This window comes from Aspergillus pseudodeflectus (genome assembly GCF_044049435.1).
Source record: "Aspergillus pseudodeflectus strain CBS 756.74 chromosome Unknown BJX68scaffold_25, whole genome shotgun sequence".
NCBI lineage: Eukaryota > Fungi > Ascomycota > Eurotiomycetes > Eurotiales > Aspergillaceae > Aspergillus > Aspergillus pseudodeflectus.
Window position 1 is genome coordinate 285296 of NW_027263801.1, and position 21680 is coordinate 306975.

At 52.1% G+C, this 21680-nt stretch overlaps 9 protein-coding genes across 9 annotated transcripts; 3 read left to right on the top strand and 6 right to left on the bottom strand.

Moving 5' to 3' along the window:
- Nucleotides 1–112: 112 nt before the first annotated feature.
- On the bottom strand, nt 113–2459 carry BJX68DRAFT_102333 (TFIIB-type zinc finger domain-containing protein). The gene is made up of 7 exons (XM_071035753.1): nt 2094–2459; nt 1921–2011; nt 1758–1867; nt 1455–1705; nt 1298–1403; nt 1113–1251; nt 113–1062 (listed from the first exon to the last, which is right to left on the bottom strand). Exons 1-7 carry the CDS (start codon nt 2196–2198, stop codon nt 179–181), a joined length of 1686 nt encoding a protein of 561 aa, XP_070898394.1. The 5' UTR covers nt 2199–2459; the 3' UTR covers nt 113–178.
- A 36-nt stretch (nt 2460–2495) lies between these two features.
- On the bottom strand, nt 2496–3719 carry BJX68DRAFT_238556 (Eukaryotic translation initiation factor eIF-5A). The gene is made up of 4 exons (XM_071040378.1): nt 3577–3719; nt 3070–3336; nt 2881–3013; nt 2496–2825 (listed from the first exon to the last, which is right to left on the bottom strand). Exons 1-4 carry the CDS (start codon nt 3586–3588, stop codon nt 2761–2763), a joined length of 477 nt encoding a protein of 158 aa, XP_070898395.1. The 5' UTR covers nt 3589–3719; the 3' UTR covers nt 2496–2760.
- Nucleotides 3720–4062: 343 nt separating this feature from the next.
- On the top strand, nt 4063–8347 carry BJX68DRAFT_255767 (Sac2 family-domain-containing protein; the record flags this gene model as incomplete). Its single annotated transcript, XM_071043094.1, has 8 exons — nt 4063–4938; nt 4986–5280; nt 5329–6113; nt 6160–6195; nt 6885–6925; nt 7009–7087; nt 7150–7275; nt 7343–8347. 8 exons carry the CDS (start codon nt 4063–4065, stop codon nt 8345–8347), a joined length of 3243 nt encoding a protein of 1080 aa, XP_070898396.1.
- A 527-nt stretch (nt 8348–8874) lies between these two features.
- Nucleotides 8875–9729, top strand: BJX68DRAFT_267568 (uncharacterized protein; the record flags this gene model as incomplete). Its single annotated transcript, XM_071045843.1, has 1 exon — nt 8875–9729. One exon carries the CDS (start codon nt 8875–8877, stop codon nt 9727–9729), a length of 855 nt encoding a protein of 284 aa, XP_070898397.1.
- Nucleotides 9730–9834: 105 nt separating this feature from the next.
- On the bottom strand, nt 9835–13530 carry BJX68DRAFT_102393 (FTFMHR domain-containing protein). Its single transcript, XM_071035754.1, has 7 exons — nt 13319–13530; nt 13216–13270; nt 12050–13166; nt 11879–12001; nt 11779–11829; nt 11593–11717; nt 9835–10981 (listed from the first exon to the last, which is right to left on the bottom strand). The coding sequence occupies exons 1-7, from the start codon at nt 13392–13394 to the stop codon at nt 9940–9942; spliced, it is 2589 nt and encodes an 862-aa protein (XP_070898398.1). The 5' UTR covers nt 13395–13530; the 3' UTR covers nt 9835–9939.
- Nucleotides 13531–14139: 609 nt separating this feature from the next.
- BJX68DRAFT_238564 (uncharacterized protein) lies at nt 14140–15365 on the bottom strand. The gene has a single exon (XM_071040379.1). It carries the CDS (start codon nt 15304–15306, stop codon nt 14200–14202), a length of 1107 nt encoding a protein of 368 aa, XP_070898399.1. The 5' UTR covers nt 15307–15365; the 3' UTR covers nt 14140–14199.
- Nucleotides 15366–16188: 823 nt separating this feature from the next.
- BJX68DRAFT_238565 (Zn(II)2Cys6 transcription factor domain-containing protein) lies at nt 16189–18496 on the top strand. The gene is made up of 2 exons (XM_071040380.1): nt 16189–16306; nt 16368–18496. Exons 1-2 carry the CDS (start codon nt 16257–16259, stop codon nt 18013–18015), a joined length of 1698 nt encoding a protein of 565 aa, XP_070898400.1. The 5' UTR covers nt 16189–16256; the 3' UTR covers nt 18016–18496.
- A 98-nt stretch (nt 18497–18594) lies between these two features.
- Nucleotides 18595–20134, bottom strand: BJX68DRAFT_238567 (RTA1 domain-containing protein). Its single transcript, XM_071040381.1, has 2 exons — nt 19793–20134; nt 18595–19735 (listed from the first exon to the last, which is right to left on the bottom strand). Exons 1-2 carry the CDS (start codon nt 20006–20008, stop codon nt 18851–18853), a joined length of 1101 nt encoding a protein of 366 aa, XP_070898401.1. The 5' UTR covers nt 20009–20134; the 3' UTR covers nt 18595–18850.
- Nucleotides 20135–20148: 14 nt separating this feature from the next.
- On the bottom strand, nt 20149–21445 carry BJX68DRAFT_238568 (WSC domain-containing protein). Its single transcript, XM_071040382.1, has 2 exons — nt 21095–21445; nt 20149–21034 (listed from the first exon to the last, which is right to left on the bottom strand). The coding sequence occupies exons 1-2, from the start codon at nt 21390–21392 to the stop codon at nt 20457–20459; spliced, it is 876 nt and encodes a 291-aa protein (XP_070898402.1). The 5' UTR covers nt 21393–21445; the 3' UTR covers nt 20149–20456.
- Nucleotides 21446–21680: the final 235 nt, after the last annotated feature.

The following is a 21680-nucleotide window of genomic DNA, read 5'->3' on the forward strand; positions in this document are numbered from 1 at the left end:
CATACCCTATGCCCTAGAAATAGTCCATTTTTAGTAATTTAGTCCTTGACGGCCTGGGCGCCTGATTTTGGGCCTTCTCCACATTTCCGGCAGTTAGCCGTTGCTGATCTCATCGGCTGCTCCATAGAAGAGGCATCTTGTTTAATTACGGTAATTCAAGGCTGCCAGAGAAGAGAAGTTATTCATTACTGGCAGTTCTGCCTATATCTTCCTGTTTGCGAAGCTTTGCCATGTCCTCGTCAATATCAGAATCCTCCGACTCACGGTCCATATCTTCATCAGTATCAGAATCTTCCAACTCGACCATCGACTGCTCGGCGAAATGCTCGATACGCCTCTGCTCCTGCCACCGCTTCAAGATCTGAACCTCAGCCTGGTTAACACAGTGAACAAGCGTCTCCAAAGCAATTCCCGTAACTTGAGCCGCGGTTTTGTAGAACACTCGGGCTGAGCGTGGTAATTCTGATTTCGTCCTGTAACGCGCATTATGCGAACCCGGCCTTGGTATGTCCTCGTCTGCGTCACCAACAACAGGACGGGGTTGGAGGAAATGCGAAGTCTTCTTCAGCATAGCGTCAATCGCGTCCTCTACATTGTCTTGCTCTGTAGATGTACTTGGTCTATTCTCTCTGGCGGTTGAACCGAGCGGGAATAGCGGATCGAGTGGACCAGGTTCTTTGCTGGTGTCAAGCCAGGAGCTCTCGTACCAATCCATGTACTCATCCAGCTGCTTTGTGTTCATCGCCCATACATCTTGATCAAGGACGTAAATCTCGTTGCCCTTGCCGATTCGCCCGGCCGCGGCATCTCGTTTGTTGAAGCGCTGCTGCAATTCTGCCCAAGCTTTCCAGTCAATTGTCTGAGCAGCTGGCTCCTGCGTAGAAGTGGGGTGGCGTTGAAGGCCGTCGAACGGAAACAGCAGCTTCGTTGCAATGACAACAAGAGTAGCCAGCTGGAGTTCAGGCATGTCAAGATGTTTTCTTTTTCCGGCGGCCCTGCTTGGGTACTCTAACGTGAAGCCAAGTAGTGTCTGGAGTGTTTTTGTGGCGGGATATATGTCAACTAGGAGATTATTAGTGAGAAGAGCGCAAATTTGGGGCGCTAGAATGTACCTGGCAGTGCGAGTCTCCTAATAAGCCTGTAGAACAGAGCAGGAGCATTCAACGGCGGAAATTGCATTTCAAACCGGCGACGATAGTAAGACACGAGGTCATAGACTGCCGCATGGAGATCCTCACATTTAAGAAGGCTCTATTTGATATCAGCTTGAAGTTACTGTAAGTGGTTGGCATCATACCGTAGTCTCAAATAGAGCCATGTACTGCTGCGGCAGCTTTTCTCTCATATCGCGCGGAATAGTATTCAACACCCTATAGTAAGGTATATCGTTGCGCGTGGCCAGCCTGGATAACAATTAGAAAAGTACAGCATGCAAGATATCCTAATAAGCATACCGGTGGAAGTCCGCAATTTTCACAGGAAGCCTCATGAGCAGAGTTGCAAGGTAGCAAAGACCTAGTGTATCAATGAGGCGAGGCCATTGAACAACCTTGCCGCGCGCCTTGAACCCCTCCGTATCCGTGTCTTCACGGGCACTAGTCGGCTGGGAACTGAAATACTCGGGTTGCGAGTCTTCATCAGCGGGATCAGCGATTTTAGAAGCATAGGTCTCCAAGCGGAGGGCCCAGAGATCGCGGACAACATTCTGAGATAATTTGTTAGCTCTGCGAGAGGATGCATCGAAGAGGACAACACACCTGTAGTTGTGGAGGAAACCCTCGCTCGTTGACCAAAGCATGGCACTGCTTGAAGAGGATTAATTGATAAATATGCAGATAGAGGCGATGAGCCTGACGGCCACGGTATTCTGCTCCTCGTCAGAAAGTGGACAGACTAATAGACAGATGCAGATTGACATACTTTTCTGCGTCTTTTCGACAACGGGTTTCTTCACCCGGTTTGTCTTGCCCTGCGTCCCGAAATCGTCGGGATCTTCCTCTACTTGTCGGCCCTAGCGACTAGGTGTTAGTTGAGCGATCGTATGAGGAGTAAAGATAGAGTTTTCGTTGTGGCGCTCGAAAGGAGTGAGTTACCAGCTGCTGGTGGCCGCGTCTGCAGAACCACAGACCGTTGTCAAGGTAAAAGCGAGTTTCACGGCACCCATCCTGGCCGCAAGGCTCTCGTGTGATGTATTCCATCAGGGGAAATGTGCTTCATTATCATAGTCGTGAAATATGGGGTGTACAAGGCATCGCCTTTTGCGCCGGAGTGTTGCACCGGATAAATCTGGGTGAGGATTGCTGTTCCAAGATTTTGAATTGACGATGATCCATAGATTCCGACTACAAAGCTTCGAGCACCAACCGTCACTCTGCTTTTAGTAATGCGGACAAATTGGTTTTGACACTACAGCTATAGCCTTCTTTTTTCATATATATATAGCTTTCGGAGCGATTTTTTTGCTACATACTACGAATTTATAAAGTGAACAATAATGGCTTCAAGAAGGGGTTTTTTATTCGTCAAACAATCGTAAGAGTACGGGGCTCAGGACTGTCCCGCTGAAAGCATGCCTGACCTGCCAACAAATGCGACTAGTCTGCATACAGAGCACGCCCAAGGTTACACTGATAGGGTAATCAACAGTCATGTCATACTCTGCCCAAAATGGAGCATCATCCTCTGATTCAAGGGGAACTCATGAAACACGCCTTTGAAACCAACAGGGCTGATGCCACAATAAACAGACACTATGGTTCTTTATTTGGGAGCCTCCTTGACTTCCATGCAAGCCTGCTCACCCATGGCGGTCAAGATAACGACGTCTGCGGGGATGTCAGTCAACATAGTCACGGCATGGGAGCATAAAATAGAACTTACTGCAGTCCTTGCCCTCATCAGTGAACATCTTGTTGATTCTGTCACCAACTTCACCATCGGGAACCTTGACATCATCCTTGGTGCCACCGTTGTCGTCCATGAGGGAGAGGAAGCCATCGTCGGTAACGTCGAGCTAGCGCGGACGTGTCAGTACCAATTTGGTGCGCGTATCCAGCGATATCTACTTACAAGCTGGTATTCACGGCGGGTGACGTTGGGGACGTCCATGTTGTGGGTGGAAGGGCACAGTTCTTCAAGCTTCTTGCCAGTGAAGATGTCGATGGCGACAAGGTGGACCTTGGCGTGACCGTGCTTACCGGTCTTGGAGGTGGACATGTCGACGATCTTGCAGGGGCGGCCCTTGATGACGACGAAACCGTTCTTCCTCAGAGCGGAACACTGCATGGGGAAGGTGGCCGAGGCGCCAGCGTCGGCGGACTCGAAGGTAACATCGTGCTAAGACCGGAAAGTTAGTATCGAGGGGTTTGAACTATTCAGTACATCGGCTGCCGATGAGAAAACGCAAATGTGCTGATACATCTGCTTTCTTCGTAGCGATGGAAGTCATGGGATGCGGGTGGGGTAAGGGGATTCTTGTGTCCCGATACTTCGAGCCCAGCGATAGATGCAGGTATGAGGGACAGGGCAGAATTGCACGGGGAGTTGCAGAGAAGCAGGATAGAACAGGAGCCGTACCTCGTCAGCCATGGTGATAGTTGCTAAAGGAATTCACAAGGAGGACCCGAGAAAAGACACAAAAAAGAAAGAGAGGATGAGGATGTGCTTTTGAGGATGGGAAGAGGAGAAGAAGAGAAAAATATGAAGGGCAGCACAAGGAGGGGAAATCCACGAAAAGAAATCGACAAATCGCCGCCTTGTTGTGGCGGGGTCTAGTCGCTAGCACTGAATGCGGCCTAGCCTAGTTTGGCACTGCGCTAATCCTTTGCAGATAGTTTCTCCCTCCTGACGGCTCCTCCGTAGAGCAAGATAATCCGGTCCATGGGGACAACATTGAGCTTCAAGCATCGAGGACAACTCCACATTCCTCGTGTCTGTTCACTCTACTCTCTTGCATGCAGTTTGACGCTTGAGTAGGCACCGTACTCCTCAATTCCCCCGGAACATGCTCCCTCGTTCATGATTTACTCTCCGCGCAGCTTCTCCGCGTAAGCTGCTCCCAACATGTGGCTCGACCGCATCGCCGGCCATTCGACACCATCCGGACCCCAGTTTGATAGTCGCGGCCCCTCTCCAATTCCCCGAAGATCCTCATCCCGCCTTTCGCCGAATCACCAAAACAGTCGCCCCGGACTCAGTCGACCGGGGTCATCGCTGTCAGCTTTGGTTTCCCCGAATGCTTCATCCACCTCGTTACCGACGATACGTGGCACGGACGGCCCTGAGACTAGACAGAATGATGCCGCAAGGACACGCCCAACAAACGTCGCTGATCCGCTGGAAGTCTTGAGCGGAATTGTTCGGAGGCGCAATGGCGAAACCAAGACTGAAGCCGTTCGGGAATCAGCTCCAGCAGCCAAACCAGACAAGTTGGTGGAAGACATTGACTTTGGAGAGTTAAGCCTGGAGGAGTTTGCGCAAAAAATTGGAAAACCGGCCAAATCTGGGGCTAGTGATATCGGCGTCCAAACAATCCAGCAGTTCGAGAAGGAGAGGGACAAGTTTCAGGACCTACACTCTGCGATCTCTGGTTGCGATGATGTATCAAAGTCGGTGGAGCTGTACCTGAATGACTTCCAGAATGAACTAGGGGCGGTATCTGCGGAGATTGAGACGTTGCAGACTCGATCCGTACAGCTCAATGCCATGCTTGAGAACCGCAGGAACGTCGAACAACTGCTAGGGCCCGCTGTGGAGGAGATTAGTATTTCTCCAGCTGCAGTTCGAACGATCGTCGAGGGGCCTATTGACGAGAACTGGGTCAAGGCACTGAACGATATCGAATCGCGTACAGCGAGCATTGAGTCGAAGATTGCCAGCTCTAGCTCTACTAAGGCTATTGACGACGTGCGGCCGCTATTGGAAGATATAAAGAAGAAGGTTAGTTTGGCGATGGCTGTTCTGATACGGATACTAATTCGGGTCAGGCCATTGAAAGAATTCGAGATTACTTGGTTTCGCAGGTGCGGGCATTGCGATCGCCCAATATCAACGCCCAAATCATTCAGCAACAGCGCCTGGTTCGATACAAGGACCTGTATAGCTACATCTCAAGAGCCCATCCAGCGCTGGCTGGGGAAATCACCCAAGCGTATATCAACACGATGCGTTGGTACTATCACTCACACTTTAGCCGCTACCTTCAAGCGGTGGGAAAGATCAAGATCTACCCTAGTGACAGAAATGAAATTCTAGGAGGAGACCCGGGTGCTCAGAAATCAGGTTGGTTTTTATTTCTACTAGTTATCGATGGCGTCTAATGCAATACAGGCAACATGGTTCCTGGTGGCCGAACTGGCGCAGCTGCACATGATCCGTTCTCTCTCGGCCGACGAATAGACATTCTACGAACGGGTAATCAAATTGCCATATCCTCATACCTGGCGGAAGAGGATACATCCTTCCATGGCATCGAGGTTCCTTTCCGAAACTTCAACCTTGCACTTGTGGATAACGTGGCCGCTGAGTATTCTTTCATGACTGAGATGTTCTCTACCATGTCATTCCAACAAATTTCGCGCAAGGCTTCCGAGGTTTTCAGCTCCATCTTTTCCCTTGGCCAAGGGCTAGCCAAGCAACTGGTTGAGAACACCACAGACTCTCTGGGCGTGTTGATGTGCGTACGACTAAACCAGCAGGCTGCATTTGAGCTACAGCGGCGGAAAGTGCCAGTCGCAGATTCCTACATCAACGGGATCAATATGCTCCTTTGGCCCCGATTCCAAGTCATTATGGACACGCATTGCGAATCACTGAAGCGAATAGGCACAAACACAGGCCGCAGTGCGGTCTCTGCTTTGTCTCTTGCAGGCGGTGATGACCTAAACCAATCCTCCGCACCTCATTTTCTCACCCAGCGTTTTGGCCAGTTGCTACATGGTATCCTCGTGCTCAGTAGCGAGGCAGGCGACGATGAGCCTGTAGCAAACAGTCTTTCACGGCTAACGACCGAGTTCGACGGTCTCTTGACCAAACTCAGCCGAATCGGTGGGGATGCGAAGCGGAGAGAGCGTTTCCTCTACAATAACTATTCTTTGATAATGACCATAATTAGCGTAAGTGGCCGCTCCTATTGTTGGGGCAGCGCTAACAACACGGCAGGATACGCAAGGCAAGTTAGCTACGGAACGAAAGCAGGTGAGCTACCCTCTCTAACTCTGGGCAAACGGGACACGATACTAATTCTGACAGCGCTTTGAAGAGATGCTCAAGAGCGTGGGACGACGCGGTTAGACGGTGCGAGTACGCTCTGGCCTCACAATATTCCCGATATATCTGGACATAGACACGCGATGTACGTACAATGCGGAGGATGGTTATGTATCATATGGAGACTGATGATAGAATCGGCGCAAATGAGCGTCATAATGTATATACCTGGGGCAACCTGCGAATGCTTCCTACCTGCGGCTCCGAAACCTCAGCACACAACTCCGCCGACAACACGTAGTATTTTCTGTTTATGATGCAGAGTAAGATACTTCCGGAGCACGTGGAGGTATTACGCATATCACGCAATCCTTGGAACTGAAGTATCAGTTTCAGATGGTGGTGCTACTACGGAATATATAAATATATGCCTTGCTAGACTCTAGTTATGGTAAAATGTATAAGAATGGTAGGACAAAGTAAGCATAGTATATAAGATAAGTGTTTTTTTAGAGCGCTCTACGACGTAAACACGGAAAACTTGATCGTCTCACCTAGAAAATCCTGCAAATTGGCATTGTATGCTCGGCTCCAAAGTAAGTAAGTATAGGATCGGAACTTGACCGACTCCACCTTCAACACGCAAAGCAGCCCGACTCGACCTATCTTATCGCCAGCTCCTCACTTTCCCCAACTTCAGCCCTCAAAAACACTCAAAGTATGAGAATAAAATACCATTATTAGATAAATTTGATTTCCAACACGAGTCCGTCCCTCAATGGCAACCGCTACGCGAGCGAGCCTCTCCCTCCGCCGGAGTCTTCTTCCCCGCCGTCACTTTTCCACCTCCCGCATTTCCTCCGCCGACGTCACCCACGCGGTATGTTCCCTTATCCATATTCACGACAATAGCCCAGTCGCTCACTATAAACTCGGGTATAGGTCATTGGCGGTGGCGTCGTCGGCCTCGCAGTCGCCCGCCAACTCGCTTCGCGCCCAAACACATCCACCATTCTCCTTGAACGACATGATGCCCCCGGCACAGAGACAAGCAGCCGGAACTCGGAGGTACATACCACTCACCCTCGCCCATTCCATCACACTTGATAGGCATCTCTGACACGATACGAACTAGGTAATCCACGCAGGCCTCTACTACGGCACAACAACCCAAAAAGCACACCTCTGCATCCGCGGCAAGAACCTCCTCTACGAGCTCTGCGCCCGAAACGGCATCCCGCACCGCAACACGAAGAAATGGGTCGTCGCGCAGAATGAAGAACAATGGGACGCTACACTGAAAGTCCACGAGATCGCGAAACAGCTCGACGTCCCGACGCGCATGGTAAGCAGCTCCGAGGCAGCTCGCCGCGAGCCCGAAGTCCGCGCCCGCGCGGGCATCCTCGAGAGCGAGACTACGGGGATCGTGGACAGCCACGCGCTCATGACGTACCTGCAGGGGGATTTTGAAGATAAAGGCGGGGACTGCGCGTTCCTGACGGAGGTTGTCGGGATCGAGGCGCTGAATGGGGGTAGTGATGGATATAGGATTACGGCGCGGTCGGGGAGTGGCGAGGAAATGGAGACGACGTCGATTGTTGCAGAGACGCTGATAAACAGTGCCGGGAACTCTGCGTGCAATATCAACAATATGCTCCTTCCCGAGTCACGGCATCGCAAGCCGTATTATGCAAAGGGGACATATTTCTCGTACGCGGCTTCGTTTCCGACGCGCGCTCCCTCCGTCCTCGTATACCCGGCTACTTTACCCGGACACGGCGGGCTAGGAACGCACTTGACGCTCGACATGGGCGGGCAAATCCGCTTCGGGCCAGACGTGGAATGGGTCGATGACCCGAACGATCTCAAGCCGAGCCCTGAGCGGCTGCACCTTGCTATCCCTGAGATCAAGGCATATCTTCCGAATATCGATCCCGAGGCGATCAGCCTGAGCTACTGCGGGATCCGGCCGAAATTGTCCAAGGGTGGATCAGTGAATACGGGCAAGGGGTTTCAGGATTTTGTCATCCAGGAGGAAGAGGGGTTCCCAGGGTTTGTGAATCTGTTGGGCATTGAGAGCCCTGGGTTAACGAGTTGTTTGGCTATTGCGGAGGTTGTGGACGGGATTCTTTATCGATGATACCAGAGAACATTTACTACATATAGTTTCAAGCATCAGCGGATATACATACATTGGCTGTACGCAGCTTTAGGGAGTTCGCCTAGACAGCTTGAACCACAAAGAAACGCAACTAGACAAGCTTAGCGAAGCTTATGCGTCCGGTGGATCGAGCTCGCCACGCTTGACGTCAAGACACACGGCCACCACGAAGTCTAGAACACATCGAAGAAATACCTCATTGCGGGCACGCCCAATAGCCGTTGTTGACTGTTTGTGGGGTGGCCGCATGTGGAAAGCGACACAACCGTGGATACATCCGATGTTTGCTCGAAGCATATCGATTCGCCACGAACCAGTTATCTACAGTGTACGTTTGACAGAGCAGGTCCATAACGAATTTGCCCTGTATATCTCTCTCACGTTAAAGAGCTACTTTTATTGTATTCATACCAGCCTCATACTCTCTCCTACCACTACTTCATGCCCATTTGTTTGTTGCATTTTCGATAACAGAGGCCGACCTATACAGCATATTAACCACGACAATGACATCGATAAAATCCCACCACAACCGATACCACCACAACCGATACCACCACAACCACCACCCATACTACACCCACCATGACCACGACAAGCTGAATCCAGCGCCAAAGCCCTCCCCAAAACCCTCCAACCCGACCAAACGAAGTCACCCGCGCCCTCGCTCTCGTACTACCACCAACCCTCCCACACCCCATCCGGCCTCAAAAAGAAACAGCGCCCCAAGCGAAAACAACACCAAAAGATGCTTCACCTGGCTCCTAACCCCGTCAGGAACAATGCACTGGGCGAAGAACCGCTCCTCCTTCCGCACGTACCAGCGCGCACCGACGAAGATCGCGGGGAGGCGTGTGTTGGGCGTAGGCACCGTCGAGTTGAAGGTTCGTCGGGGGCCGAGCCCCGATGAGGATCGAATGAATACGCTTGTGCTGAGGGATGTGTTGCATGTTCCCGGTGCGAAATATAATGGGATTTGTTTGGGGAGGTATTGTGAAACGACGGGGGATAGGGTTGAGGTTTGCGGCGGAGATTGCTCTGCGGATGGGGATGTGCGTGGTAAGGAAGAGGTTAGGGTTTTTAGTGAAGGGGAGAGCAGTAGTGGCTCTGCGAGTGAGGGGGAGATAGATGAGGATGGAGATGATCTGCATGGCCACGGACATAACCATAGACACGGCGAAGCGCTATGGTATGGGGAGGGCTACCACGGCTGTCCGCGTGTCGTGCTCTGGGGCGATCCACATGGGAGCGAGGATCTGGATAATAATGTGGAGGGCAACGTGGATGTTCCTGGGGTGGATGCTTCGGCGGAAGAACTGGATACGCTGTTTACGCGTGTGAAGGAGCGGAGTCTTGTTTAGTTCTCCACTGTTCTGATCGTTCGTCATTGCGAGGAAAAGGCATATCATTTTTGGTATCATGGAATATATGTATAAGTAGTCGTACATGAGGCCGTTAGTATCGCGAGGTCCATATTATAAGATATTCGTCTGGCCAGCAGACGGTTTTGAGACCAGGAGCCATCTGGCCAGGGTTCCAGTCTACAGAGGTTGATGCAGACCAGCTGCCACTCACTCAACCTCCATAAGAACATCACTCATAATATGAAGCACGTACGAGAACTTCCGCACGCTCCACTTCCCCGCATCCTTGAGTAGCCCCGCATAATCTAACAGAATCCTCCTCGCAGACTGATACCCGCCCTGGAAGGGCACGCCCCGGAAATACACCGTGCCTCCATTCCGGATAAAGTTCACAGCGGGGTCATCCGACGGCGTAAACGACTGCGTCCCGCGTGGCTCCATGAAGCTCGTGAAGCCTTCTGTCCCGACGCGCTCCCAGTCGATATCATCGAGAAGCTCGATAGATGTCCCGCCGACCTGGAGCTCGCTGGGACTGGGCACCATGAAGATGTACAACCCGAGCACGAGGGCCGCGGAGAAGAGGGAAAAGACGGAGTGGAACATGGTGTGGTCGGAGGCCTTGCGGTTCGTCATGGCCTTGTAGATATGTGCGGCGTGGAGGCAGGCGCGTCGCGCGGCAGGGGTCTGCGACCAGGTCGCAATGTCGTCGAGGGCCTTTCGGGCGGGGCCGGCTCCCGCGCGGCCGGCGGCGAGGTCGAATATTTGCGTGTCGGCTGTGAGCGTCATGCAGATGTTGTGCCACATGATTGCGGCGTTGGGGTTCAGGCGCTCCAGCACCTCGCCGTATTTGTCGGCGATTTGCAGTTGGAGGGAGGGGAGGCATCGGGCGCGGCCGTCCATGGCGTAGGTGTGACAGGGGGCAAACGGGTAGCTTGCCCTGTTTGAGAGGAGGCGGTGGTATGCTTCTGAGAGGCGGAGTTGGACCATTGCTAGCACGCCGTGGATGCAAAAGTCGTCGACGGGGTTGTCGAGTGCAGGGATGGTTACGTTTTCTGACGGTGCCATGACGGTGGGCATGAGGAGGCGCTTGCCGGTGCGGACCATCTGCGTCCATCGCATGGAACCGTTGGCTTTGAAGAGACTTTCGTTGCATGGGAGAATGAGTTGGATCGAGTCAGGGACGATGATGGGGCTTGTGGATAGGAAGGACGAATACCACGAGTCCAACAAGAGGAGCCCAGTGATCAGTCTGATTGGTTAGTTGAGAAGCTCCAGCGATTTAAAAGTAGGAAAAGTCAATGGGCATAATAGTCATCGCACCTTCCCTGGAAGAGAAGGTATAGATAGCAACCTGGAAGGGAAGGCACGATGGGGGTAAAACTAGGAAGGAGCGATGGGGATGTAATCGGATAAGGAAGGAGCGACTGACAGCGCCTATCGCACCTTCCCTACCACGACATGGATTCTAACATGGAAGGCACGACTGAGCGCGTGCAGAATGAAGAAGGAGTGATGGACGGCGACAGGACTAGGAAAGAGCGATCTGCATAATGGCAATCGCACCTTCCTTGAGCAAATAAGGGTGTACCCGGATTAGGAAGGGACGACGGCGTAGATGAAGGAAGGAGCAACCGTCACCATGGCCATCGCACCTTCCTTAATAGGACAGGTAAACACCCCGATTGGGATGGCACGACCGTGTAGAAGAAGGAAGGAGCTACCCGCGTCGTGTCCATCGCACCTTCCTTAAGCGGAGAGAAACATAAACCCCCTAACGGGGAGGGCACGATAGGGGCATATGACTGGGAAAGAGCGATGGACGGTGCAGTACAATGAGGAAAGAGCGATGAGCAAACATACCGTTTGACTGACTCGACTTTGCTCCACGTCTTCCAACGGATATCAATATCAGGAACAGCCTCAAAGAGCGTTATATCGAGGATTTGACCCTCCGTGGCGGCAAACAGGCCGTGCCGTTGGGCAATCTAGACACATGAGTACAAGAAGACCGGGAGATGGAAAGATCTGAGTAATGATAGAACATACCGACATGAGGTTCACGTAAAGCATCTGTGACTTTTCGAGATGTTCCTTCTCCTGTGTTTCGTTAGCCAACGAACCATCAGCCCCGGAAAAGTAATCGTACTCCGGTCATTGCGGCTAGGTTGAGAAAGAGAAATGCGGCCGCGAATGTGTTCATCGTGCCCATGGTGCTCTCAACACCCACAGAGCACTTTGTTAGCTCTGTTGTGATTTTCTCTAGGACGAACTGTCGGGTATTAGCAATGGCTAGTGAAAGTGATAGCAGATGACGTACGGAAAAGTTCTTGGACACAAAAGTCGTCGTGCCTTTTGTCCCCAGCATAATCATCCCGATAAGACACATAACATATAACACTGGAAGACGCGTATTTTTCGCGGAAAAGGTCGGAACGTGCACGAAAGGAACGAGCGGATGGAAATTGCGAAAGTACAAGTCGAGCGCCATATCGAGAATCTCAGCAGGAGGGAAGTTCGGACGGCCGCCGAATGTCGAATTCGATGTAGGTGAGAGCGCACTATTTGGCGAGTGTAACTGGCTTCCGCCGCGAATATTCCCAAATGCCGCGTGCAATTGCTGACGGCATTCCTCGTCCAAACCATACCTCGATCCCGGGAGGAGTCCCGACGGACTGCTGAAGGAGTGCGACGAGTGCAAGGAAAAGATGTTGTCCACTTCGCTGCAGGCCACATCGCGCCATAAACTGTTCATGAGCCGTCCTGTGGTGTTGGACGGAGCAAGCCAGTACCGCTGAACTCTTGCAAACCGTTCATTCGGGATATCACCAGTGGATTTGCCACTCAGCTCGTCCGGCTGTATTTGCGCATGCTGCTCCGGCGTAATCGCAACATTCTCGCCCATGAGACTAAAGTTAGCGTCCCCCATCATATCAAGCGAGCCGTGATGCGACGCGGTATCTCCGCGCGGCTCCAACCAAAACTGCAGCATATCATTCGGCACGGGATCGAACATTGGCGTCCGGTACGCTTGCTGGTCCGCTGCGGTAGGGGCCATCTGCGGCGGCGGGGGAGCGGTCACTTCGTTCCAGCCGAAGTAGGCCTGCTGCTCCTCGACGATCATCGAATTGACATTGACGTCCGGTTCCGTTCGCGCATGGTGGGCGGAGATGTCTGCGAGAAAATCTAACGAAGAAGAAGGGAGATTTGGGGCGCCAGACAGCGAGATGTCACGCGGGGCGACGGGGAGGCCGTGGTTATGAGCATCGCCCGCGTCCATGGGGAGGAAGCGGGAGGGGTCGATGGGAGTCGGCGCTGGCTGGGAATTGGAGGGTTGAGCGATGGAGGGAGCGCGGGGTTTATTTTGCGTCGAGCTCGCCGCATTCGCCGTTGTACCGTTTGTATTGTGGCCTTTTGCGTGGCGGCTCAGGACATCGCTGCAGGTGGTATTTAGCATTGTGCAGGGCAGAAGTGGAGGCTACCCACCTTCGGGAAAATCGCTTGTGGCAGACATTACACTCGTAGGGCTTTTCCTTGGTATCTGATGAATTGTCAGCAGTAGAAGCAATTATAGAATCGAGGAACTAACGCGATCGCTCATGGCGTTTGAAATGCTCCGTCTTCTTGAAGCGACGGTCACAGATGTTGCACTTTCTGATGACCATGGTGGACTCGCGGGGCGAGGGGCAGGGTGATAAACGAAGTTTCAATTAACAAGTTGGAGGCATATCGTAGCACGAGCTACTGGAGAAGGACTTGCGCAGCAAGCGGTGGGAGCTGGGAGGAGGAGATGGATGGAGAATGATGAAAATGGGCGACGCCGCATTGGTGAAAGCCGCGGCGGAGTTGGGGTGAGGGGAATGCCCGGTTCTAATTGATACCGTCAGGTCACGGTAAGATACCGGGGGATAGCCCTCCGTGGCTGAAGATCCGGGGTACTGTATCGTATTTCGCCGGGGAGGAAGCTGTGAATATGGGGTATGCATTAAGCAACATGCCAATCACAGGGATGCTAATACTGCGATGACTGCGCTTAAAGGGTCAATTTGGGCAGAAAATTTGGTTCTCATAATGCTTGGAGACTATACGATTATTTTGAAAATGCAGGGTAAGTATGCGCTGGGAGGCTAAGCTGCGATCCTTCAGTCAACACACTCGCCCACATAAGCGGCGTAATAATAAGAAAAAGAACGTGTGAAGGCCAAAAAGCAGGACTAGCAGTTTAATTAAGGCAGTAATCATGAAATTACAAATGGTGACTGGATGGATTCTGGTGAGTTTGAAAAAGCTGGGGAAGCACATGATATCGGGTAGTGGAGACTCGGCAGTTCTCCGTTCCCAAACTCCCGAATTCCGATCTATATACGCCGATAGCGGCAAGCTAATAATAATGTCTTTCTATATTTTTATGTCGCGGAGGTTCCTCAGTAAAGATTACGACCGGTATAGACAATACGTAGAATCTAAAACCTACGGCGCTACGTCATTCTGCTCCATAAACCACCGCACACCCCGCTCAATCCCCTCCTGCATACCGACTTTTGGCCGGTACCCAAGCACCCTCTTCGCCTTATCCATATTGAGCGTACGAATCAGGGTGCTAAAGCGAATGCCCTCCCGGGTCATATTAGGAGTTCGAGTGCCCCAGGATATTGCCCACACAATCCACTCACTAACAAAACCCATTGTCAGCCCAACCCACTTGGGAATGACCACAACATCCTCCGGCCGAACAGGGTTCCCCGTATGCGCAGCGACAGCGCGCTGAAAGTCCCAGAACAGCCATGGGTCGTTATTGGTGATATTGAACCGCTCGCCGTCGACAGGATCGTTTGTCGGACGAGGCTTGCCCCAAGCATCGAGGAGCGCGTGCGCGGCGAGCAGATGCGCATCAGCGAGGTTGCCGATATACACGAAGTCATATGGGTTTTGGCCATCACCTATCTGAAACCGCGATCGACCTTGCCGGGCGACATCGATCATCTTGCCTAAGGCACCGACGTCGCGCTCCCCAAATGCGAGGCACGGCCTGATGCTGCAGGTGAGGATGCCCTTGTCATCGGTGCCCCCGTTGCGGTTTGCAGCGTGGATGGCGTCTTCGGCGTCGGCTTTGGCAATGCAGTAGAGGCGCTTTTGCTGCGGAGGCCGTAAGATGGGACTTTCTTCTGTGGCATCAATTAGGTTGGTGTGGTTATCGTTTATGACGCCTGATGTTGAAGTGTTGATGAGTGCGCGGACGGTGCCAATATTGACGGCGGCCTCGATAAGATGGTGTGTGCCGTCGACGATGATGCTGCGGTAGGCGGAGACTGGGGCGTCGGAGAACTCGGGGGATGCGGTGTGGAATATTGTGACGGGCTTTGCGAGCCCCATTACTCGCTGTACGTCCTCTGCCGAGGAGAGGTCTGCGAGGTGGTAGTGGACGTTTGTGTTGTCATGGCGATTGCGGTCTACTGTCACGTCTAGTGAGTGAATGATACAGTCAGGCTCTTCGGTGAGGATTTTGTCGATGATGTGGTAGGAGGTGAAGCCATTCCCCCCTGTGATCAGGACAGGACTAAGCTTAGACTGCGGCATGCTCGTTGATAGGAGGGTTAAGCCAAGTGAGAGATGGAGGAGAGAGAGGTGAAAGAAACGAAGGGTCAGCTTTATCTTGACGAGAAAATACAACGGCCAGCTGAAAAGTCTTATGGATTGAGGCTCATTTAATCTCCTTAATTTATTCACAACCAAGCGCTCCCATTGGTCTATTCGTCTATATTCATGCTCATTTCCCCAATTCCGCCCCCACGCTCACTGTTGCCACTTGAAGACATCTCACACTCAGCAAGTTCACAAGTGATTGCCATAGATACTATGCACTCGCCAGCGCTGGCTGATAAAGAGTGAAATTGAAAAGAGTTAAAAGGGGGCGGTATGTCATTACTCTACCATATTTCCCTAACTTCTTGCTCTTATGGTATACTACTCACTTAGCCCCTACCAGCCTAGTAGCACTCATTGCTCGTATATTTCCTCGAGAACAGAGCCCCCACCCTCCACTAGCACTAGAGCCCATGTGCTAATATATGGTTGTTTCCGGTGCGAATAAGCGTGATATTTATTTAATATCAGGTGGATAGGATTATCATGGTAATTTCCTCATCATCTTGCAAAGTATAAATACCAGCAGCGAAAGTCCAGTCAACCCTAGCATTACCCACCCGTTGGGACCAGCGCCATTGCATGACCATGCATTTACAGCAGCTCCGGCGCCGCTGGAAGTGCCTATTTCCCTGGACCCATGTTGGCGGTTCTTGTATCAGAGAACTACATGGGGTATTCATATTGCATCAACCACCAGAAACTGGCTATAGAGACGATTAGGTCAGGTAGTGAACGAGAAGAGGAGCGGCTGACTAAGAAAGGGGGCCAAAAGCAGTTTCATCGCTGAAGTCTTTGTTGACGCATCAGGTAACTATTTTTCGTCTTGCAACTTATTGTCAATCCCCCAGTATTCGTTCCGACGCCAAAGGACTAACCTGATTATGACAGGAAATCGGCCGAGCAGATCCCGGACTGGGTGCATTACTTGTCGGTAAGCCATTTCCGGCGGGTTTACCAGGGAAAAAACGAGGGAATGACTGTGTTGCTCACAGAATTCGACGGGTGAAATGTGATGAAGAACGGCCGCACTGTCGACGATGTCAGTCGACGGGTCGAAAATGCGATGGATACCTGTCACCACAACAGAAGCAGCAGCAGCAACAGGCGAGAAAGGCCTCCCCTGAGCTGCGCATCATCCAGCATACGCCGCAGGTGACTATCCCAACGCACATGTGGATGTTCCCCGCAGTCAACAAGATGCTCAATGAAGATGAGTACCGCTCGTTGGAGTTCTTCCACGCCCAGACCATCTCGTGTTTCGGAGCTCGGGCCGGAGGGAGTTTACTCAATGCCGCATGCCACGACGCCGGAATCCGACTCGCTGCTATTGCGCTGGGAACTATGCACCGCCTTGTACTGTACCGTGAGGAAACGCTGCCGCATGTCCATACGAGGGGCATGCAGCTCGCTCTGCAGCAGTACAACTCGGCTATTCGACGAGGACTGAACTATTTTCCTCGCGACGGCGCAGACGTTTCAGCAGACGGTATTCTGTCCATGTGCGTGCTCTTCTTCTGCTTTGAGAGTCTGCAGGGTCACTTCCGAGCGGCCTTGCGGCACGGCGCCGCGGGGTTGCGTATTCTCGCCCAGCAGCAACTAGAAGGACGGTTGGTGGATAACGCGCTTTTGCCTCTAGATGTGATCCATTCCATGTTCGCCGGCTTGGAAGCTCAGATGCTGGAAATTGATGGACAGTCGCCTCTTTCGAATGGCATTGGACCACTGATACGGGGCCTTGGCCACCCGCAACAAACCCTATGGACGCTCGAAGAGGCCAATGACTCTTTTCGCCCCATATACAATAATTTCTTGCGTCTTTTCAGCTTTGCGGACAAGCTCAAAGAGCCCCAGACAGACATGGATGCGGCGCGCCTCACCGACCAGGTTCTGGCTCGGTATCGGCAGGTCCAGGAGGATATTGACGCATGGACGCTAAATTTCGACTATTTCTTAGCTAACCTCTTCTGCTGGAACAGCGCAGACCGCGCATCGCAACAGTTGGTTCGTATGCTACAGTTATGGCGCAGCATGGTGGGCGTGGTTCTGCAAACGGGGTTGACTCTGAGTGAGACCGTTTGGGATAATTATGTCGCCGAGTTCACTGCCATGCTGGGCCTCGCAGAGGAGATCATCGCCATGTCTCCTCCCGTAGAATCACCCTCTGGTTCCCGCAGTCCGCCAGGCGAGCGCATCTCGACCTTATCGCCCTCGCCCCCATCCTCGAGTATAGCCCCCAAGCACGAACTCTCGCAGCCCATAACATACGCCCCAATCCTCCCGCGCCCACTACACACCACCCCATCACGCTTCTCAATATCTCTTGGTATTATCCCAGCGCTCTGGACGATAGCAACGCACTGCCGAGATTCTCATGTCCGCTACCGTGCCATCGACCTCCTCGGCCGTAGCAACCGGCGCGAAGGCGTATGGGACTCGAATCTATATTCTCGCCTGGCGCGCCAGATTGCTCGCCATGAAGAACAGGCGGCGGGGCTTGATGTGGGTGCGGTGTATACACCGGTTTCTATCCCGCCTGAGGCGCGCGTGACGATTGATGGGAGGCTGCAAGAAGGGAGGAGGGCTAGAGTTGTCTATATGAGAGGCAATGTAAGGTTTGAAGAGGAGGTTCTCTCGTGGTAATTGTCTCAACAATGCATGGGTGGGCAGCCAAGTTGATTCAGACTCGAGAACAACCCTGGTCTGTGGTTTGGTCATGATCTAGTGTTGGCTTCAGGAGACATTGGCCGCCAGGCTTAATCAACTGTCGCTTTCTTCGGCAAAGGGAATGAGATAAAGAATCAGGGTGTCCTGGGACTCTTTTACTTTTACGATCAGCAAAGAACAGAAGCCACAAGCGGTTTGAGATGGAGCGCGCCGGAACTGCGCCGCGCCCACGACAGAGGGGCTACGCAAATGACCTCCTGAAAGTGACAACGGACATGACCAGCGGGGAAAGGAGCCAGGTACGTACAGGGCTATTCAAGAGCATTGGAACATGCTATATCAATTGAATGAAATAAGAGGTTACGGGCTCTGCTACGGAATCGCAACAGGAGTCGGTACAATCGTGCAGAGGGGGGATCCTGGGTATATTAATGGGTAGCTAGGTGTTGTTACTCCTCGGTTCAGCAAATGATATATTAGCTATTTGGTTTGATCGAGAATGGTAATTCGACTGGAATAGTCATATACCTGGGCTATTACTGATAGGTACTTACGTTGCGTTGAATATTGACAAGTTTGTAGACATACGAGTCATGTATGTGTAGTAGCTGCTGACAGAGGCATGGTTCTAAAAGAAATAAGAAGTCCAAGTACATATCCTAAAGCACCTTTCGCTATAATAAACCAACCAAGCTAATTGCACAATGAGTCTATGCACGCCAAAAAAGATAACCATCTAATCTTGCCCCTATGATAATGCTACCAAATCCTCTACCTCCATCCGCTATTCCACATAGCAGTAACGCGAAGATTATATCGAACCACCAGAAACTCCCCTCTCCTGCACATCAAGCATATCAATCCCATCACTCCCATGTTTCCTGTAATGTTTCCGCTGCCTCTTTGCCTCCTTCTCCGCAGCCTTAATCTCCTTCTTCTCCCGCTTAAGCCTCTTCTTCTCCGCCCGACTTACCCGCGGAAACTCACTACCGTCGCCGGTTAGGACCCGCCCCGGGTGAGCAACATTCAGCACAACAAGCGCAATAAACATCGGCGCCGCATCCCACACGTACTCGAACCACTCGTACCGGACCGCAGGGTTATCAACGTCCGTCCCCCGCGCGTACTGCGCAAGCCGGAACGCGATTCGGACCGTGATAAGGAAGAGGGCTGCGTAGATGGCGTAGAAGAGCCAGCGCCAGGGCATGGCGCCGCGGTGTATCTTCTCGGCGAAGTTGGGATCGCTGTTCAGGTGGGATGCCCGCTCCATCTCACCAATCTTCCGCTGCAGATGAATAAACAACCCGGTGAAAACCAGAATAAAGAACTCCTGCAATCCAATTCCCCCCATATAGATATGCACACCACGCATAATCGTCTTTGTTGACGCCTCGGAATCAGTCGTGAACATCGCGCCGACAAGCTGCACGATGAACGCCAGGATCTCGAGCCAGACGAAGATGCGGCCGAAGCGCCGCGCGGGGATCCCGCAGAGGCGCGCACCGGGAATGAAGAAGTAGATTAGGCGGCCGAGCGTCATGTACAGGAAGGCATTTACCCAGATGGGAGCTAGCAGGAAGAGAATTGTAAACGGGGTGTTGTAGGCTTCTTTGTTCTGGTGCTTGGCGAAGAGGGAGCGCATTATGAAGGCAAGGAGCTCCCATGGTGAGCCCATTATCAGGACCCAGGCGTAGCACTGGTTTTGAGTCGTTAGTGGGTGCGTGTGGTTGTGTACAACAGTGGGTGATCATACCTTTTTGTACATGAAAGCCTGGATTATGTGGACAATGGTGGTGAGGCCGAATAGAACGGCGAATAAGACGGCAGCAGCGAAGCTGGCTTCGTACAATAGAATATTCCCACATCCTTCAGGTGGCACGTAGCCGACACTGTTTGGAGTCATGGAGATGCATGTTGCTGTGCTGCTGGGCGAGGCCATTGCCGACGCAGTGGTAGTAGTGGCACTCATGGTGGCCGTTAGGTTTGAGGATGCTTCTTGGATGAGAAGACTGAGAGAATGACCGCAGATATAAACTTAGCACACCGGCATCAGGCAGAAGCAATAGCTGCAAAACATCTATGGTCCCTTGAAGCATGGCTGTGGAGATCAGCCATGCATGTGTAGAGAATGTGAGTGGTGCAATCGGATGCACTAAATCTTTCAGGTAAGCTTGAATTGTGGAGAGGTTTCAGGGACTAAGACCATACGAGCTGGATCTAACTGTAAGAGACTTAGCCTTAGCGATTAGGCCAATCACCCGTCAGTATAGAAGGCAACTGCCATTCAAAAATAGAATCATTCAAAGATCTAGGCTTTGAGACTCGAATGACGAAACTTGCGAATAAAGTGCTGTAGGATATCTCGCTACTACTAAAGAGTAGACAGCTAGACTGCTCAATTGCCTGCGTCGCACTAGTCACCTGATTGGTTGGTGTCCATCGTCATCGCAATGTGCCCAATCTAGATGAGCCAGGCGAAGCACATGGCGGGCCAAGTGGCGTTTATCACGAATATCGGTGCAGCAGAAGTGCGTAGAAGAAAGAAACAGTGGGATCGGTGGCTGCCTGCGCTTGGTTACAGTAGACCTCATCCAGTCTAACCATTCGCTTGCGCCCTTTAATGGGAGGTTCCTCTGGAGGGTCGCATGAGGCCATTGTCCATAATAGACCTGTAGCGCGTCGTTTAGAAAAAAAATACTGTAACGACGAGCCGCACTGTTCTCTGTTGGCGTTGGCCCCAGGCTAGTCGAGGTTGACGCCGGGGATTCAGATACATATGCTAATGAGGGTGTTTGGGTGAAGGTTGATGCCGAATGGGTGTCGGTACTTGAAGAAGAGACCGAGGAGGTCTCTGAGGCCGATGATGACGACAAGACGGTCTCCGAAGCCGTAGATGCCTCTGTCGTGCTTGTCGATATGGCAGTCATGCTCGATAACCATGCGCTCGGCTCGTCGCTACCAATCGCCCACACAGACCACCTGTGCTTTCCACCACCTGCACAAGCCAATCCATTAGCTTTGCAGTAAAAAACCTCGTCAAGGATCCATTGCTTACATATATCCTTTGCGTATCCAGGACAAGGCTCGTCGCACTCGTCATCTGGGACAACGGAATCAATAGATGGGAGAGAGTCGCCGCACCAACAGAATTTGCCCTGCGAGCCAGCAAAATCCCAGCCTAGTCTCCGACAGCTATCATTGCAATAGCTGACTGACATGTAGCGCCAAGGGCCCGGGGTTCGCATGTCGCCAGCGTCGCTAAAGCAGCCTTGTGGAGACGAGACTAAACTTGAAGAGGAGGTGGCAAGAAGAGCGAATGGGAGGAGAGTGAAAAGGAAGAAAAGGAACGCCATTGTGCTGGTGAAGAAAAAATTCGCTGCTAATTATGATCAAGAATTGAGGCTCAGGAAAGCGCAGAAATCGAAAGATCAACACAACATTTCTTGGAAAAAGGAGCAGGGCCGCAGCTAAGATTATTATCCAATCACGTATTCAGATTGTTATCTGGATCTGATGAGGTGCAGGTCCACCCGCCCAATCGATCAGCCTGGCTCTCCCTCACCCGCGAAATCTTCTTCAACCGTATGGACCCTTATGATCGAGCCTTCTCCTCATCAAGACACATTGATAGGAAATAGCGC